The sequence below is a fragment of the Mizuhopecten yessoensis genome, unplaced genomic scaffold, assembly GCF_002113885.1.
Source record: "Mizuhopecten yessoensis strain PY_sf001 unplaced genomic scaffold, ASM211388v2 scaffold716361, whole genome shotgun sequence".
NCBI classification, from domain to species: Eukaryota; Metazoa; Mollusca; class Bivalvia; order Pectinida; family Pectinidae; genus Mizuhopecten; species Mizuhopecten yessoensis.
In genome coordinates this window covers 1,236,138-1,256,149 of record NW_018480078.1, presented here as the reverse complement: position 1 = coordinate 1,256,149, position 20,012 = coordinate 1,236,138, and the positions used below count along the sequence as shown (strand labels likewise).

The window sequence follows — 20,012 nt, the reverse complement described above, 5'->3', positions numbered from 1 at the left end:
ACACTTTCAGTGGTATGGTGACCAAGACAACACTTTCAGTGGTATGGTGACCAAGACTATACTATCAGTGTTATGGTGACATAGACAACACCATCAGTGGTATGGTGACCTAGACAACACTACCAGTGGTATGGTGACCTAGACAACACTATCAGTGGTATGGTGACCTACACAACTCTATCAGTGGTATGGTGACCAAGACGACACTATCAGTGGTATGGGGACCAAGACGACACCATCAGTGGTATGATGACCAAGACTACACTATCAGTGGTATGGTGACCAAGACAACACTATCAGTGGTATGGTTACCTAGACAACACTATCAGTGGTATGGTGACCAAGACAACACTATCAGTGGTACAGTGACATAGACTACACTATCAGTGGTATGGTGACCAAGACAACACTATCAGTGGTATGGTTACCTAGACAACACTATCAGTGGTATGGTGACCAAGACAACACTATCAGTGGTACAGTGACATAGACAACACTATCAGTGGTATGGTGACCAAGACAACACTATCAGTGGTACGGTGACATAGACAACACTATCAGTGGTATGGGGACCAAGACAACACTATCAGTGGTATGATGACCAAGACTACACTATCAGTGGTATGGTGACCAAGACAACGCTATCAGTGGTATGGTGACCAAGACTACACTATCAGTGGTATGGTGACCTAGACAACACTATCAGTGGTATGGTGACCAAGACAACACTATCAGTGGTATGGTGACCTAGACAACACTATCAGTGGTATGGTGACCAAGACAACACTATCAGTGGTATGGTGACCAAGACAACACTATCAGTGGTATGGTGACCTAGACAACACTATCAGTGGTATGGTGACCAAGACAACACTATCAGTGGTATGGTGACCAAGACAACACTATCAGTGGTATGGTGACCTAGACAACACTATCAGTGGTATGGTGACCAAGACAACACTATCAGTGGTATGGTGACCAAGACAACACTATCAGTGGTATGGTGACCTAGACAACACTATCAGTGGTATGGTGACCAAGACAACACTATCAGTGGTATGGTGACCTAGACAACACTATCAGTGGTATGGTGACCAAGACAACACTATCAGTGGTATGGTGACCTAGACAACACTATCAGTGGTATGGTGACCTAGACAACACTATCAGTGGTATGGTGACCAAGACAACACTATCAGTGGTATGGTGACCTAGACAACACTATCAGTGGTATGGTGACCTAGACAACACTATCAGTGGTATGGTGACCAAGACAACACTATCAGTGGTATGGTGACCTAGACAACACTATCAGTGGTATGGTGACCTAGACAACACTATCAGTGGTATGGTGACCAAGACAACACTATCAGTGGTATGGTGACCTAGACAACACTATCAGTGGTATGGTGACCAAGACAACACTATCAGTGGTATGGTGACCTAGACAACACTATCAGTGGTATGGTGACCTAGACAACACTATCAGTGGTATGGTGACCAAGACAACACTATCAGTGGTATGGTGACCTAGACAACACTATCAGTGGTATGGTGACCAAGACAACACTATCAGTGGTATGGTGACCTAGACAACACTATCAGTGGTATGGTGACCAAGACAACACTATCAGTGGTATGGTGACCTAGACAACACTATCAGTGGTATGGTGACCAAGACAACACTATCAGTGGTATGGTGACCTAGACAACACTATCAGTGGTATGGTGACCAAGACAACACTATCAGTGGTATGGTGACCTAGACAACACTATCAGTGGTATGGTGACCAAGACAACACTATCAGTGGTATGGTGACCTAGACAACACTATCAGTGGTATGGTGACCAAGACAACACTATCAGTGGTATGGTGACCTAGACAACACTATCAGTGGTATGGTGACCAAGACAACACTATCAGTGGTATGGTGACCTAGACAACACTATCAGTGGTATGGTGACCAAGACAACACTATCAGTGGTATGGTGACCTAGACAACACTATCAGTGGTATGGTGACCAAGACAACACTATCAGTGGTATGGTGACCTAGACAACACTATCAGTGGTATGGTGACCAAGACAACACTATCAGTGGTATGGTGACCTAGACAACACTATCAGTGGTATGGTGACCTAGACAACACTATCAGTGGTATGGTGACCAAGACAACACTATCAGTGGTATGGTGACCTAGACAACACTATCAGTGGTATGGTGACCAAGACAACACTATCAGTGGTATGGTGACCTAGACAACACTATCAGTGGTATGGTGACCAAGACAACACTATCAGTGGTATGGTGACCTAGACAACACTATCAGTGGTATGGTGACCAAGACAACACTATCAGTGGTATGGTGACCTAGACAACACTATCAGTGGTATGGTGACCAAGACAACACTATCAGTGGTATGGTGACCTAGACAACACTATCAGTGGTATGGTGACCAAGACAACACTATCAGTGGTATGGTGACCTAGACAACACTATCAGTGGTATGGTGACCAAGACAACACTATCAGTGGTATGGTGACCTAGACAACACTATCAGTGGTATGGTGACCAAGACAACACTATCAGTGGTATGGTGACCTAGACAACACTATCAGTGGTATGGTGACCAAGACAACACTATCAGTGGTATGGTGACCTAGACAACACTATCAGTGGTATGGTGACCAAGACAACACTATCAGTGGTATGGTGACCTAGACAACACTATCAGTGGTATGGTGACCAAGACAACACTATCAGTGGTATGGTGACCTAGACAACACTATCAGTGGTATGGTGACCAAGACAACACTATCAGTGGTATGGTGACCTAGACAACACTATCAGTGGTATGGTGACCAAGACAACACTATCAGTGGTATGGTGACCTGGACAACACTATCAGTGGTATGGTGACCAAGACAACACTATCAGTGGTATGGTGACCTAGACAACACTACCAGTGGTATGGTGACCTAGACTACACTATCAGTGCCATGGTGACCTGGACAACACTATCAGTGGTATGGTGACCTGGACAACACTATCAGTGGTATGGTGACCTAGACAACACTACCAGTGGTATGGTGACCTAGACTAGACTATCAGTGCCATGGTGACCTGGACAACACTATCAGTGGTATGGAGACCTGGACAACACTATCAGTGGTATGGTGACCAAGACTACATTATCAGTGGTATGGTGACCTGGACAACACTATCAGTGGTATGGAGACCTGGACAACACTATCAGTGGTATGGTGACCTAGACAACTCTATCAGTGGCATGGTGACCTAGACAACTCTATCAGTGGTATGGGGACCTAGACAACTCTATCAGTGGTATGGGGACCTAGACACCACTATCAGTGGTATGGGGACCTAGACAACTCTATCAGTGGTATGGGGACCTAGACAACTCTATCAGTGGTATGGTGACCTAGACACTACTATCAGTGGTATGGTGACCTAGACAACTCTATCAGTGGTATGGGGACCTAGACAACTCTATCAGTGGTATGGGGACCTAGACAACGCTATCAGTTGTATGATGACCAAGACTACACTATCAGTGGTATGGACACCTAGACAACACTATCAGTGGTATGGTGACCAAGACTACACTATCAGCGGTATGGTGACCTAGACACCACTATCAGTGGTATGGTGACCTAGACAACTCTACCAGTGGTATGGTGACCTAGACTACACTATCAGTGTTATGGTGTCCAAGACAACACTATCAGTGGTATGGTGACCTAGACTACACTATCAGTGTTATGGTGTCCAAGACAACACTATCAGTGGTATGGTGACCTAGACAACTCTATTAGTGGTATGGTGACCTAGACACCACTATCAGTGGTATGGGGACCTAGACAACTCTATCAGTGGTATGGTGACCTAGACAACTCTATTAGTGGTATGGTGACCTAGACACCACTATCAGTGGGATGGTGACCTAGACAACTCTATCAGTGGTATGGTGACCTAGACAACTCTATTAGTGGTATGGTGACCTAGACACCACTATCAGTGGTATGGGGACCTAGACAACTCTATCAGTGGTATGGTGACCTAGACAACTCTATCAGTGGTATGGTGACCTAGACAACTCTATTAGTGGTATGGTGACCTAGACACCACTATCAGTGGGATGGTGACCTAGACAACTCTATCAGTGGTATGGTGACCTAGACACCACTATCAGTGGGATGGTGACCTAGACAACTCTATCAGTGGTATGGTGACCTAGACAACTCTATCAGTGGTATGAGGACCTAGACAACTCTATCAGTGGTATGGGGACCTAGACAATGCTATTAGTGGTATGGGGACCTAGACAACGCTATCAGTTGTATGATGACCAAGACTACACTATCAGTGGTATGGACACCTAGACAACACTATCAGTGGTATGGTGACCAAGACAACACTATCAGTGTTATGGGGACCTAGACAACACTATCAGTGGTATGGGGACCTAGACAACTCTATCAGTGGTATGGTGACCTAGACACTACTATCAGTGGTATGGTGACCTAGACAACTCTATCAGTGGTATGGGGACCTAGACAACTCTATCAGTGGTATGGGGACCTAGACAATGCTATCAGTGGTATGGGGACCTAGACAACGCTATCAGTTGTATGATGACCAAGACTACACTATCAGTGGTATGGACACCTAGACAACACTATCAGTGGTATGGTGACCAAGACTACACTATCAGCGGTATGGTGACCTAGACACCACTATCAGTGGTATGGGGACCTAGACAACGCTATCAGTGGTATGGTGACCTCGACACCACTATCAGTGGTATGGTGACCTAGACAACACTATCAGTGGTATGGCTACCTAGACAACACTATCAGTGGTATGATGACCAAGACAACAATATCAGTGGTATGGACACCTAGACAACACTATCAGTGGTATGGTGACCAAGACAACACTATCAGTGGTACAGTGTTAAATGATTTTTTTCTTTCTTATTTAATACATTCATTGATCAAATAAAAGTGATTTTACCGATAAACAAAACAAAACAAAAATGTTTCGATATTTCATTTTCTCATGAAGATGTAAATGTTACCATATTTTAGATATGAAACACAATGTATATACATCTAGTACAGGAAGTTCAAACCACTTACATACACACTGCAGTGTATCTATTTGAAGCTTGAGGGTCTATTTATGACAGAGCATGCATCTTATATAGCCAATAAGGCTAATGTTTCAACCGAACTTCCACGGAAAAACAATGCAGAATTGACAATATGTTCATATATATTGCTGATAATTTGGCATCCATTCAACAATGCGGAAATAAACCGTGAAAATGTACAGCTACACAATCCTAAATACAGCACACAAAACAACAACACCCAAAAACTAGTGAGAAGATAAATTGTGGAAGCTGGTGAAACAGCAGACAGAAAATCCCGGTGGAGGAATTCATTGATTATTATTGTACTGAGGTGGTGCCCCACGTCATTGTCAGAGCCACTACTAAATAGAAGCTCAAGTGTGGCTGAACACTCCTTGTAAAACAAATCTAAAAGTACATGGAGCTATATATATCCATAACAACTAAGTTACGTTCTACTCCTGATCGGCTTTAGCTGTATACATCGTAATGTTCAAGTTTTAAAGTAACAAGCCATTCAGATTGATATGTCTCGCCTATGCCCCGCTTTGACCATCAATGCACATATCAGAGAAACCAATTTAAACGCATAAACTTAATGTTGATGAAGATGCTGACGAAGTCAATGGACCATGAAAGGTAGGCCGCATCCAACATTTGATGCATGGGTGAGATGTACTACCTAAGATGCATCTATGGTCTAAGTTTTGGTTGGTATAACACTTCTACTTTCATTAAAACTAACCTAAACACAAAAACTTAATGTTCACGCTGCAGTCACCGGAAAACCGACACCTTAGTTTTGCTTCCACTTCGTGGCGGTGAGACAAAAATTCAACATAGTGGTGACCCATATGAATTTAGGTCTATCGAACTTAAGGTAGAGTGTCTCAGTGCTCTGTGTTTATCTCCAACAAAGAAGAGTTCCAATTTGTTCATCATTTTTCTGAATTAAAAGTTACCTGCCCATCAACTATGATGAAAAGTTATATACAAAAGATAATTTTTATGGTAGTATTCTTTTTTTTTTTATTCAAAAACCACCTCTGCCACAAGAGTTCAATCTCTGGACCTCTAGAATATAAAGAAGAAAGCTTATTCACTGTGCTATCGCTTATGATATCTATATGTGCTAAAAACAAAATAGCAACATTACCAGAAAATTTCTTCAATGTTCAACTCCCTAAAACCCTGTAACCCTTTCCTTCCCCTGCCAGGACACCAGTCTTCCAAAGATTTACTTGCTGGTGCCCATTTGTACAGCTGGGTTACGAGGATACTGTGAGTCCTAATTCAAGAAAGTGTTTAATTAAGGTGCACAACAAAACTGATTATAACACCAAAACATGCAAAACTACAGAAACTGTAAAATTTACCTCACAAACTGAAGAAATCAATGCTGTAAATGATTTTGAAATACATCACTTATTCAATTTAGCTTCCCTGGTGAATCTATTTTTCACAGTACTAAAACCCCTTTATTGCTTTTGAGGATTATTTTTGTACAAAGATGGCAGAACATATCCGATTAGCTAAAATGACAGTATTCTCTTGGTATTTGATTTGACAAGTTATATATATAGATTAGATCTGTTCCAACAGAGTAGATAAGTGAAATATAGAATTTCTCAATAGAGAGGTAAAAAGTTTTGGATATGATTTGAAAGCTAATCTTATAAGTATCAGCCACAGCCGTGACGGATCTGGACTAAATTTCGTTATGAATACAGCGACCTTGTAAGATTCTTCCCAAATCCATAATCTCAATGGTATAATACCAAAAACTTTGACAAAGAAGTGGACTACTTATGCAGAAACTTAAACAATTTAGGATCCCTGTCCTGCTGCACTGTGGTTTTTCCTATGTACAGTAAACCTCCCCTTAACTTCCATTTGGATATTACTATAGGACAGTTAGGCCAGGACACTTCTGTTGACCAGGTAGCTTAATCTGTTAGAGCGATAGTACAATCTGGTGTCCAGTGTTCGAATCCCGGTCTAGCTCCGCTGAATTTTTACACTCAGAGAACTGCTGTTGATTTTATTTTGCTTATTCCATCTTTATTATTTCTCATAAAAGTCTCGCTAGGAATAATTTTCTTTTCAGAATGATTCATCAAAGCTATAGCAATGCCTGAAAAGTACAGTTTCCACTATTTAGTTACAGCTTTTGGCAGTGGTACGAGGATCCTTAAGTAAGACCATAGGTTGAAAGCTACCGTGACCGAGACTGCACCCATACCTAGACTTGTTACTGTAAATATCTTGGATATCCATTTCTCCCACAACCACGTAGGCTTCCTCACTCCTGACTTATTGGATAAATCTGCAAGGAGTTAATGTCACCATGCTTTTCGACGTCATCTTCCATCGTGACGTCATGGTTCATGGCAATTGTTCCCGGATCGCAAATAGGAATAATGTATTCGCAAGAAAATAATTTGGTTTTCTAGATGTAACTTCTGAACGTTGTAAGAGAAAAGGGTCCCCAAACTCATGACGGTTGATTATCATATTTATTTAACTCTCGTGAGTTAATTTGAATAAAAACAATTTGAAAATTAACTACTTTATATACCCTTCTGATTCTCTGATATCTGCATTAATAGGATTCTTGGATTACTACATCCTGTATTTATATTGCTTTTTTCTATATATATAAAATATATATTTTAAAACAATTGCAAAACACTCTTGCCGGCCATGATTGAGGTATGCAGGTTTTCTTTACTAGGATTAAGGAATGAAAACAGGAGTAACCAAAGAAAACCCACCTGGCAGGGCAGGTAACCAAATACCTTTTCTTATCTGATTGAGCATTGAGAAAGCAAATCCCAGCTTTCTAAGTGAAATGGGGGTGTAAACTGGTAACACTGCACTTGTTGCTAAAGTAAACATCTGTTATGTTAAGTCAGAGGTTAGAGTACCAAAGGAGCCAGGATGTTGTTGAGTCCTAGAGCTAGATACTTCACCCTTATTGCACAGTTCCACCAGGTATGAGTGGAATAAAAGAATGAGTCATTGGAAACATGGACACCTAACAAGCAGGACACCTATACAATCTCTGAGATACACACCCTCATCTATGGAGGTACTCATGGGTATCTCACAGAAACATACAAATAAATAAGGCTGTTTCCACACTCTCCTGATGGAGTTGAATATATGTGTCTGATCTCTTGACTGATAATCACCCTAGAGTAATTTCCTGGAGATTAGATAGGATGTTATACTAATGTTGTATGACAATTATAATTGTTACTGCCCTCGTCTGACAGATGGCTATAGATATTAAATACTGCCAGACTCAAATTACGAGTCAGGTATTTACTACCTAGCTCTGACCTCTGGTCACTTGTTTAACACCAGGCTCATGTCACTGGTCAGATAATAACTGTGTGAACGTCCTTGCCTACTGAAGTAAGTAAATTGATCGTTGGTGTTGCAGACAGTAAGCTAATTATAGTGACCATTTATGTAACCATGGCATTAAATACAGGATTTCCTGTATTCTAATTAAATACAGGATTTCCTGTACTCTAATTAAATAACATTGATGTAATGAGTTGCTGAGGTCGTATCCAGGCTTAAACCATTTCAGTGACCATCAACTTCCTGTCTAGAGATTTCACAGTAACACAGAGGAACAGTATTTACCATAATAGTTCACATTCAGATACAAGACAACTTCTTTAATTCAATTGTCAGAAAATTAGTACTTCATTGTGGTATTAAAAGAAGTATTTTTGTGAGAATGTCTTGTAGTTTTTATCTTCTCAAAACAAAGCACCATTCTTACAATTTAAAACAGAATCACCTTTTTATCTTGTTAATCATTTCTGTGAAAATATGATTCAGTAATTTTTCTGTCACTCATGTCAAAATTAAAATTTTGATATTGCTCACATGAAAATTTATCCTGTAAATTGTTTCAAAATAAATAGCTAGTTCCATTAACTTCTCAGTGGGATTAAAGTTGACAGGACGCACACAATATAACCATAGGAACATCACGTTAGGTTAATTGTTGGAGTTCCCTAGGTTACCAGAGGCATGTTCGTTTATGCGGAATAACCGGTTTGTCTGTTTTTAAATCCAACAATTTCAGGAATAAAACATGATGGACCTGCAAATGTTTATGCAGGCCTTGCAAGGCTTTATCAAGGCTTGCCTGTAAGCAGCATCAGATTACTAGGTCCGACCTTATTTAATAAACGAACAACTGTGGTCCGATCGGTTCAACCGTTTAAACGAAAACAGGCCCAGGTGTGTGTAATGACCAATTGTTTGAATCAGAAGAAAGATTTGACTCCTCTCACTTCAGTTTGACTTCAATGTGACTCTGTTTTATGAAAATCTTTGGAATTACTTTATACTGGGAGTTTTTCCGCTGCAGCCTATTTTTTCGCCTTTTTTCGCACACTGTAATGAGGGCAAATTCACCATGAGAGTGGATATACGTTGACAGCATACCATTTATAGTTCTTACTTGTGAAAGGCGAAATTAACACTGGGTGAACATGGATTTTACCGGTGAAGGGCGAAAACTTGACTTGGTGAAGGTTTCCCGGTATACAGTAATTAAAAGGGAAAACAATTTGGGAACTTACATTTTAATATCCTGACCTGCAGCAGACGCGGGAGTTACATTCAAGGTTCTGACATCCGCTGGCCTCGGCTGCGTAAGGACCATCAATGACATTGTCACAATAGTACAGCTCCTCTCGGTCCAGGGCGGGGCATACGGAGACCAGCTCCGTAAGACCATCGGCCGTGATGTTGAGACAGCCGGATAGGTCAAGGTACCTCAAACAGGGAAGCCCCCCATCCTCTGCCAGGTACCTAGGGGCAGAAACAGTCAAATTATACAACCGTTCACTAAGTTAAATACATAAAGAAATATGAAGAATAGTAATCTGTACAAAAGCTTCCGTTAAATTTCACAGGTCATGTCATTTTCATAACAGAAATTTCTTTACCAGACTGAAATTACATACTTACCTTAATGAATCTGTATTGAAAGCTCTGTTTCCAACAAAGTCAAGAGAATGAAACTAAAACTTACCCCCAAAAAACAAAATTAACTTTTATTACTTAAAATAACGCATGTATATCTATCTCAGATCTAAATTATAATCATGAAATAGAACAGTTCACAGAAATTTTATTAGTTTGGTTTACATTGAATGAAATCTACTGTGAAATATTTGATAAATGTATTTAACCAAAGTTAAAGGTAATACATTCAAATAAACCTAATAATAGACATTTTCTGCTGTATCTTTCTGTATGTTATGTATATAGAGAGAGGGGTGTTTTAATAATACTTGTTTTACTAAAAAGATACGGTAAACCTTCGGTCAGTTCGAACAAAATCAAATAAATATTGATGAACCTGTTCGGATTATACGAAATTATGCTTCAGAAAATAAGCGTGAGTTCGAACTATCGGCAAAAATTTCGGCAAAGTGCAAATCAAGTCACAAACATATACCTGATATATATATCCAATGTAAGGTCGATACGAAACAACGACGGCCTGGCATAGAACAATGGCACATTTATAAATGGGTAAAATGATAGTATATTATTTAAGTCGATGTTAATTGATCATTAAACTTTCTTCATTTCCAGATAATTATGATCGTTATTGCGAAGCAGAGGCCATTGTGTAGGCCCCAAAACAGTACATGTTTCATTTGTGACACAAAAGTTAGACTACCTAGTTTGTATCAGATACCTAAATATGGAGTCACTGGGTGGTTAGGTTTTATTTGAATCAGAAACTATTTTATATATTATTTCGTAATGAATGGTCCGTTTAATAAATTGAAAACATAGTCTACATAACCTGTTGCGTTTACAAAGCGCAACTGTAAATATAGGTCTATATGTTAGTAAAATTAGGTAAGAACATCAACTTGTCTGCTTTTGAATTATAAGTGATATAGTCCTTATACCTACCAAACTTATTTGACACCTTCAAAATTACCCATCGCTAATTGGGACACCTGTGGATTTTTGGAATTGGACATGAATGCTAATCACGTCACTCACAATGGCTGGGCTGCCGATCCCTACCGCGACATCTCACGTGTCCTGCCCTACCTGGTGTGAGCTTGGCAATAATTAAGGGATGTCTGGTCGCAATTAAATAATCAAAATGCTTATTTAACACTGTATTTGACAATACACGGGCGATTTCTTAGTTTGCCATACAGCGTGACATCAGTTCGTACTGATCGCATGTTATTTATACATTGTCGGGGCCTAAGTTGCAATTGGCTGTCTCATGCACGATGTATTTTTCAAACAATGTAAAAAATGAATCAACGCTAAAACCTGTGACATATATTTATGGTTTGTTTGTCACAACTGTAATGCAATGCTCACACATACATCCCATTACACTAAACGTGTCTGTTGATCAAAGTATTGGCATTTTTCCGGGGCCGATCACCGCGAGCTTTCAATGGAGTTTGCTGAAAAAAAATCTTACTTTACGTTCTTCATTTGACAAGTTCGGACTATCCGAAATAGGGTCAATCAGAGTTTGAACTATCACTAGCTAGAAAATTATTGTTTTTATTGAAAAAAATATGTGTTCGAACTATCAGCTGATTCGAACTGACCGGAGGTTTACCGTATAAGATGGGATGGGGTGGGGGGGGGGGGGGGTCTCAATACATGTCCCATTGTATAGACAATAGAAACAGTCTGGCAATACCTTATTTTTTCTGTATAGAAAAGGGTAGTAAAAAAATACTGGTTTATTGTATATATAAGGGTGGACTATACAGAGGTCTTGCAATATTGGTGTTAATGTATAGTCATGGAATGAGCGTGTGATATTACAATACAAGTCTCACTATAGAAGATTTGGGGGGTCTCACAATACAAGTTTCATTGTATAGAAGATTCAGTGGTCTCACAATACACGTTTCACTGTATGGACAAGGAATGGTCTCACAATACACATCTCACTGTATGGACAAGAGGTGGTCTCACAATACACGTTTCACTGTATGGACAAGGAGTGGCCTAACAACTCAGGTTTCACTGTATGGACAACGGGTGGTCTCACAATACAAGTTTCACTGTATGGACAAGGGGTGGTATCACAATTCACGTTTCACTGTATGGACAAGAGGTGGTCTCACAATGCACGTTTCACTGTATGGACAAGGAGTGGCCGAACAACTCAGGTTTCACTGTATGGTCAAGTGGTAGTCTCACAATACACATTTCACTGTATGGACAACGGGTGGTCTCACATTACACATTTTACTGTAAGGACAAGTGGTGGTCTCACAATACATTTTTTCCTGTATTAACAAAGAGTGGTCTCACGATACAGACGTTTCACTGTAAGGACATAGGATGGTCTCACGATACAGGTTCAACTGTATTGACAAGGGGTGGTCTCACAATACACATTTCACTGTATGGACAAGGAGTGGTCTCACAACTCAGGTTTCACTTATTGACAAGGGGTGGTCTTACATTTCAGGTTTTACTGTATGGACAATTGGTGGTCTCACAATACACATTTCACTGTATGGACAAGGAGTGGCCTAACAACTAAGGTTTCACTGTATGGACAAGGGGTGGTCTCACAATACAAGTTTTACTGTATTGACAAGGGGTGGTCTTACAATACAAGTTTCACTGTATTGACAAGGGGTGGTCTTCCAATACAATTTTCACTGTATTGACAAGGGGTGGTCTCACAATACAAGTTTCACTGTATTGACAAGGGGTGGTCTTACAATACAAGTTTCACTGTATTGACAAGGGGTGGTCTCACAATACACATTTCACTGTATGGACAAGGGGCGGTCTCACGATACAGGTTTCACTGTATGGACAAAGGGTGGTCTCACAATACAAGTTTCACTGTATTGACAAGGGGTGGTCTCACAATACAAGTTTCACTGTATTGACAAGGGGCGGTCTCACAATACAATTTTTCCTGAATTGACAACGGGTGGTCTCACGATATAGGTTTCACTGCATGGACAAGGGGTGGTCTCACAATACAAGTTTCACTGTATTGACAAGGGGTGGTCTTACAATACAAATTTCACTGTATTGACAAGGGGTGGTCTCACAATACACATTTCACTGTATGGACAAGGGGCGGTCTCACGATACAGGTTTCACTGTATGGACAACGGGTGGTATCACAATACAAGTTTCACTGTATTGACAAGGGGCGGTCTCACAATACAATTTTTCCTGAATTGACAAGGGGTGGTCTCACGATATAGGTTTCACTGCATGGACAAGGGGTGGTCTCACAATACACGTTTCAATGTATCGACAAGGAGTGGTCTCACAATATACATGTCATTGTATGGACAAGGGATGGTCTCACGATACAGGTTTCACTGTATGGACAAGAGGTGGTCTCACAATACAAGTTTCACTGTATGTATAAGGGGTGGTCTCACAACTCATGTTTCACTATATGGACAATGGGTGGTCCCACAGTACACATTTCACTATATGGACAATGGGTGGTCTCACAATACAAGTTTCACTGTATGTACAATGGGTGGTCTCACAACTCATGTTTCACTATATGGACAAGGGGTGGCCTAACAATATAGGTTTCACTGTATGGACAATACATCTAGTGAATATGAGCTTATAATTACAAAGCATTAACTCTCCAACTAGTGTGACAAGTGTATCGTGTATCATGCTCCCCATTTCAATGTTCTACAACTCATTACACCATTCCCACTAGTCTTCAAACTGATGAGGACAAACAAATTAAATAAATATTGTAATAAATAAACTAAACCGCCTCGTTAGCATGGAAATAACAAAATATAAATAAAAATGTTAAATTACAAATTTCATTACTGGTATAATTGCTCCAGAGAAAATTGATAATGATTATATACGTAGTGATTCTGACAGGTAAATTTACTGATGTATTCATCAATTTGAATAGAATACCATTTCAGTTTAGTCAATACTCAGACAAGGTGTCATAAGATAAGAAATCAATGTCTTTACCTGGGGAATACATTCAATATCAATTACTTCAGGTGTGTACATACAATATCCCACTAGCTTGCATTGACTAGTATATCTTGTGACATGGCTTTTAAAAAAAGTAATACTATGGAAATACAGGTAAATCTAGTAGGTGTTTTCTTTAAAATCTTTAAAGTGGGATGGACATTAAAAATGAAAATTGCATGGTTGTGCCATTAAACATAAGAACTAAGCTCCAGATGGATCTGGCCACAAAGAAACAGTTACCTGTAGATTTTTATTTTTTTTAATTTGATACTATGAAAGCTAGAAACTTCCTAACGACTGATACCACAGAAATAAATGTTCATTTTTCCTTTCCACATGCCAAGATAACATCAGGCATTGGATGTTGAACTGATAAAATTAAAATTTTACATGTGCACTTCTGATACCATTGTCAGTGAAATGTGCTATTTTAATAAGTTTCTGATTTATTAGGGCCATTTTAATAACTGATTTTGCAATGTCGATACCTTTTTGAATGTATTTCAAAATTTGGCTTTTAAAGAACTGTATCAAATTATCATATATTTAAATAATACTTTTTTCAAAATGTGCAACAACATCCAATTAACATGATTAAGTCTAGTGCATCGTCAATGGCACTCTGCCTTTGTTAACAAAAAAAATCCATTAATAATGCACATTTTAATAGGATATTACCGGTAGTATCTGCTGTTTGTATGTATATAGTATACATTATGTATATACAATTGTAAGCTAGTCATTCGTGCAACTTACTTCAGTGGTGGAAAGAATTTTATCATCAGGACTTCTTTTCAAACAATATCATATACAAAAAAACGCAAATGATTAAGAGCAAGCAGAAACTGAAAAAAGCATAAACTCTCTACAGATATCATATGTCTTAATGCAAATTTCACTTGATGTTCAGGAATGTTTTTAAGGTTCATGAACAGTCTTACAGTTATACTTTCACAAAAGAAGTGTCATAAATTGATATTGCATGAAAAGTAGATTATATACATATAATGTAGAGTAATTATTCATTCAGTATTTATGCTGAATCTGTTTTAGTGTTCATCTAGGTAGGGAAAAGAAAGGAAGGACACGTACACCAACCTACTTAAGACTGTATATATAGAATAGCCCACCGAGATCGGTGATACCCGGTATTAATGGAAAAATTACAGGATGTGGTAAATTAATTACAGAAAGACAAATATGTACAAAATACACAGTGCAAACTACAGCATACATGTATATATATATATATACTGTATTTGACTTAACGAGGCACTCAATCTAAAATATAAGTCAAATTCTAACTGGAAAATTTCAGATTTGATAATTTCCTTATAAGTTGCCCAGTTGGTTTTGATAGTTAGAAACCTTCTGGCAACAAAATGACCCTGTAAACTGTTACTGAATGAAAACAAAGCTGACAGGGAACATTGTGCTGATAAATTGCCGAACGTAATCTTCCGGTATGATACCACTATATTCATTAGTAATTGCAAGAGTGATCATGATCAAGACACCTTTATGTCTGTGCAGTTGGAAAATAGTCAAACTACAAGTCATGTTGTTTGAGGGAAAATGTATGCAAATACATACACCCCACATAACTCAATCATCAATTACCTGTGTACTGTGCCCCATGACATCAAATACAGTGTATAATATTATACCTTGTTCTGTTTAACACCAAGACACCATTCATGCCAAAGAAACCTTAACTAAATGTCTAGGTACAAATATTGAGCATGCATCAATAAACCAGGAGCTGATCATGAGGAGCTACATTTATTACATTTTTGTTAGTGAAATATCGGATTCTATCAACTTGTTAAAACTGATATCTTAATTCACACTGTGACTTTTTAGTATTGACCAATCATAACGGTATCTTTTATTAGCTGCATTTAAAGGCAAAGGATTTTTGTTCAGGTTCAAATGAAGCAACGGTTGAATAAGTGGTTGTTATGGTAAATGTTTAGTACACACACTTGTTATGGTAAAGGTTTGGTACACACTCCTAAGTATTTACATTATATACCAGTAATGACATTTTTATAAGCAATCATACCAGAAAATAGCAGAAAACGTCGAAATTGCATTGAGAATCCCAGTCAAAATGGCGCGCAGCCTGTGGCTAATATTTTGATATTTTTCACGAGTGCGCAATATTAGCCACACGAGTGAAATATATTTGTTATTACTGAAGACACCATTAAATATCCTCTATATATTATATTGTGTAAAATGGAAGCTGATGTTCACAAGAATTCCACAGGTGTGGATGTGCCGCCTGCTCAGCGCTTTTAGTAAGAAAAGTGTTATAGCTTGAGTTATTGCGTAAACAGATATGCCAAAACGCGGAAAATTGAAGCTCGGCTGTAATATATGTTGAACATTATTGCTTCTAGCATTACCGTACAAAATTAGAAAGGAATTGATTAAAATATAAAAAAGTTCTTGAATTTACTACACAATGCCCTTATTTGGCAATAAAAGGGGCATAACTCCACCAAAATGCATGTTAACTTCTGAAATGTGAACTTGTCTGAGCTATATTGGTATGCAATATGTGTACCAAGATTGAGTTCAATCAACCCAAGGTAACTAAGTTATCGCAAGCAAACCTTGTTTCGGACAACGCAACCGACGCTGCCGACAAAGTAATACCTATATATATGTCGTCTCGCGTTGCAGGTGACACAATATTGATACTTCTGGTTCTGATGAAAAGTTCAGAATAACTAGTTTTGATAGATATATACATAAGCATTGAGGAATGGTTATCCAAGCAAAACTGCACACTACATTATGCACTGTGGCTTGCATACAATTATAAAAAAAAAACGCAAAATGCAACAGGCAAAGAAATCAAAGATCACCTAAAATGATCCTATTGTCATGTTTCTTTACTTTGTATCATTTAAATGAAACGTTTCAATACACGCAGCGATGTACTGCAAATTGATTTTTCTACTCAAAAATTTCGGTATATGTCATTAGACTTTAAAGAAGCATTATGCCATGTACATACAGAGCTACTTTACAAAACTGGAGGCACACATGATGATTGTGGCACACTTAAATTCACAACTTTGTTGTTACAATGTAACTCATGTGCTGGGTTTTTTCTTTTTATTTCTTCATGTTGAACTTCAAACATATACTATTTTTTATTTTCATTGATCATAAATATCTCCCTATACTGACATATACTTATCCTCACCTTAGCCCTGTGTCTGTGATGTGGTAACAGCCAGACAGGCTCAGGTACTCAAGGTCATGAGAGCTGGGGTCAGAGTTCATCAATTTACCATTCAGGTCAAGGTCATTATCACAGATTTTCACATCGTCACCCCTTTCCCCTGTGATCACGATATTAGTGTTTTGGTGACCAAGGTAACCAGTTTGTAGTTGACTAGGTTTTGGGTCAACAAGTGAACCAGGGGATTTGGGATCAGGGGAAACACATGTAGTCCTTTTTGGTTTTTTAGATTCATGAAACTTCAAAGTAGTCTGATGTGAATGTGAACACATAACATCTGCTTCATGTAAATGTTTAGCAGACGTGCTGCAATGACCACACTTTTCCAAACATGAAGTTGAATTTGATTCCTGTGAACATGTTTCCATTGTCTGATTGGTGGCTGAACAGTCTTCACACACCACCAAATTAGCAGAATCATTTTGGGAAACGGCATTTATCAAATCTGTATCTTCAAGACCTGCAATGATTTCATTGTTCAAACACTGTACTTCACACACTTCTTTTGTGTTAATATCTTTTTCATTGTGATCGAGATCTTTACTGCCTTCTTCCAACATCTTTGGTTCATTCATCTTGCCAGAATTTTTTTTCATCATGTTCTCCAGGTAGTCACAAGCGTCTTCAAGAGCCTGACTGACATTGACGGTACTCAAGCTTCGAAGTAACACAGATTCTTCTAAATCTGTGAGAATGGGTTCATTTGGCACAGTTTCGACTTTTGGCGCAGGATGTGAGAAGTTGCTGTCACTGTTGTCCTCGTGGATCTTAGCCATAGGTGCAGAAACCTCCTGCACAACTTCATTTTTACGTTCATGTTGCATAGATACTTGGTCTGCTTTCAATTCCTTTTCTGTCCATTTTTCAATATCTGACTCATTTTTGTCTTTTCCTTGTTTGAGTTTACAGCATTTTCCACATTTTCCAACTTCCTCTCTGTCTTTTTCATTATTTTTATTCTCACGTTTTTCCTTTGTATCTCTGTAATTTTCCCACTTTTCACAAGAGAAATTATTAAAAGAAGATGACAACCTCTTCAATGTCGTGTCGGTGATATTAAAACAGCCTCCCAGATTGAGATATTTCAGCTTCGCTCCACATCCTTTTCGGCCAAGCCTGAAGAAAAGTGTGATTGATTTCAATTAAAAAGGCAATTTATTAAACAATGCATGTATAGCAACATGTATCCCCTATTTGCTATTGGTTTTGATATAAAAAGTATTATCACATTTCTTTTCACGAAACAGGTTTGTAAATGTAATGCTATGACGCTATGACAAATCTAAAATTAAAAAATATTTACCGGTATATAAAAAAAAAAAAACTGAAGAAGTAATATTTAATATCTGCTTACTACTTTGTGAATGTACTCATTCAGGATGCAACTTTTTTTGCAGTGTAAAGGGAGATAACTTCCTTTAAAAATTACCACAAACTGACTATTATTGTTACTTACCCTTTAAAACCAATGTCAGATATCCTTGTTTGAGACAAATCCAGGACCTCCATGTTGGGGCACTGAGAAAGAATCTTGTAAAGCTGGGGGAAAATAACAAGCTCATATGACTTTGTAGTATGAGAAGTAAATTCTGAATTGTTGTTCTGAACAAATAAACACCTGCATGAACAATACAATGTATCAACTCTTTCAGCATACTGATATACAAAGCATCATATAGCTTAGCATTCTAATCATTCATGGGTTCCACGCTAAATAGAACACCAGGTACGACAAAAAGTAAAAACAAACATTCCTCAGTTGAAGAATGTATAAGAAAAGTGTTATAATGGTTTATCTGGTTTACCACCATAAAATTTACCATAGAAAGATTTATCTCTTTGAAAAGACTGACACCTACTCTCAGAACGTTGATAGCAAAAGATCAACAAAGAGTGGATGATTTTGCATAAATGCACCCACATTAGAGTGTCCTTACGGTAAAACCAAGGGGTAGCACCAGACAGACATAAACAAAATTTAAGTGGTGCAGTGAAAACATATATCCTGAGGAAGACTCGCCTTAAAATTCAAAACTAGTCGGCCATACCCACTACTCACACTGGTGACACCTGAGCTGTGTTGTCATTTGAACCCCTCTCTTTATATCAACATATCCGGTATCTTATCACCCTGCAGACCCTTTGGTATCTTATCACCCTGCAGACCTGGTATCTTATCCCCCTGCAGACCCTTTGGTATCTTATCACCCTTCAGACCCTTTGGTATCTTATCACCCTGCATACCCTTTGGTATCTTATCGCCCTGCATACCCTCCGGTATCTTATCACCCTGCAGACCCGGTATCTTATCACCCTACAGACCCTCCGGTATCTTATCACCCTGCAGACCCGGTGTCTTATCACCCTGCAGACCCTCCGGTATCTTATCTCCCTGCAGTCCCGGTATCTTATCACCCTGCAGACCCTCCGGTGTCTTATCACCCTGCAGACCCTCCGGTATCTTATCTCCCTGCAGACCCTCCGGTATCTTATCACCCTGCAGCCCCTTTGGTATCTTATCCCCCTGCAGACCCTCCGGTATCTTATCACCCTGCAG

General features: G+C 38.9%; 1 protein-coding gene across 1 annotated transcript in view; it reads right to left on the bottom strand.

Moving 5' to 3' along the window:
- LOC110443821 (F-box/LRR-repeat protein 5-like) overlaps nucleotides 1-20,012 on the bottom strand; it is a 91,778-nt gene that overhangs the window by 58,656 nt on the left and 13,110 nt on the right. The window contains exons 7-9 of the mRNA XM_021488244.1: nucleotides 18,912-18,994; nucleotides 17,417-18,571; nucleotides 9,771-10,002 (exon numbers count right to left, since the gene is read on the bottom strand). Of these exons, the coding sequence (XP_021343919.1) occupies nucleotides 9,774-10,002; nucleotides 17,417-18,571; nucleotides 18,912-18,994 (1,467 nt within the window). The 3' untranslated portion in view covers nucleotides 9,771-9,773. The remainder of the gene's footprint in view (nucleotides 1-9,770; nucleotides 10,003-17,416; nucleotides 18,572-18,911; nucleotides 18,995-20,012) is intronic.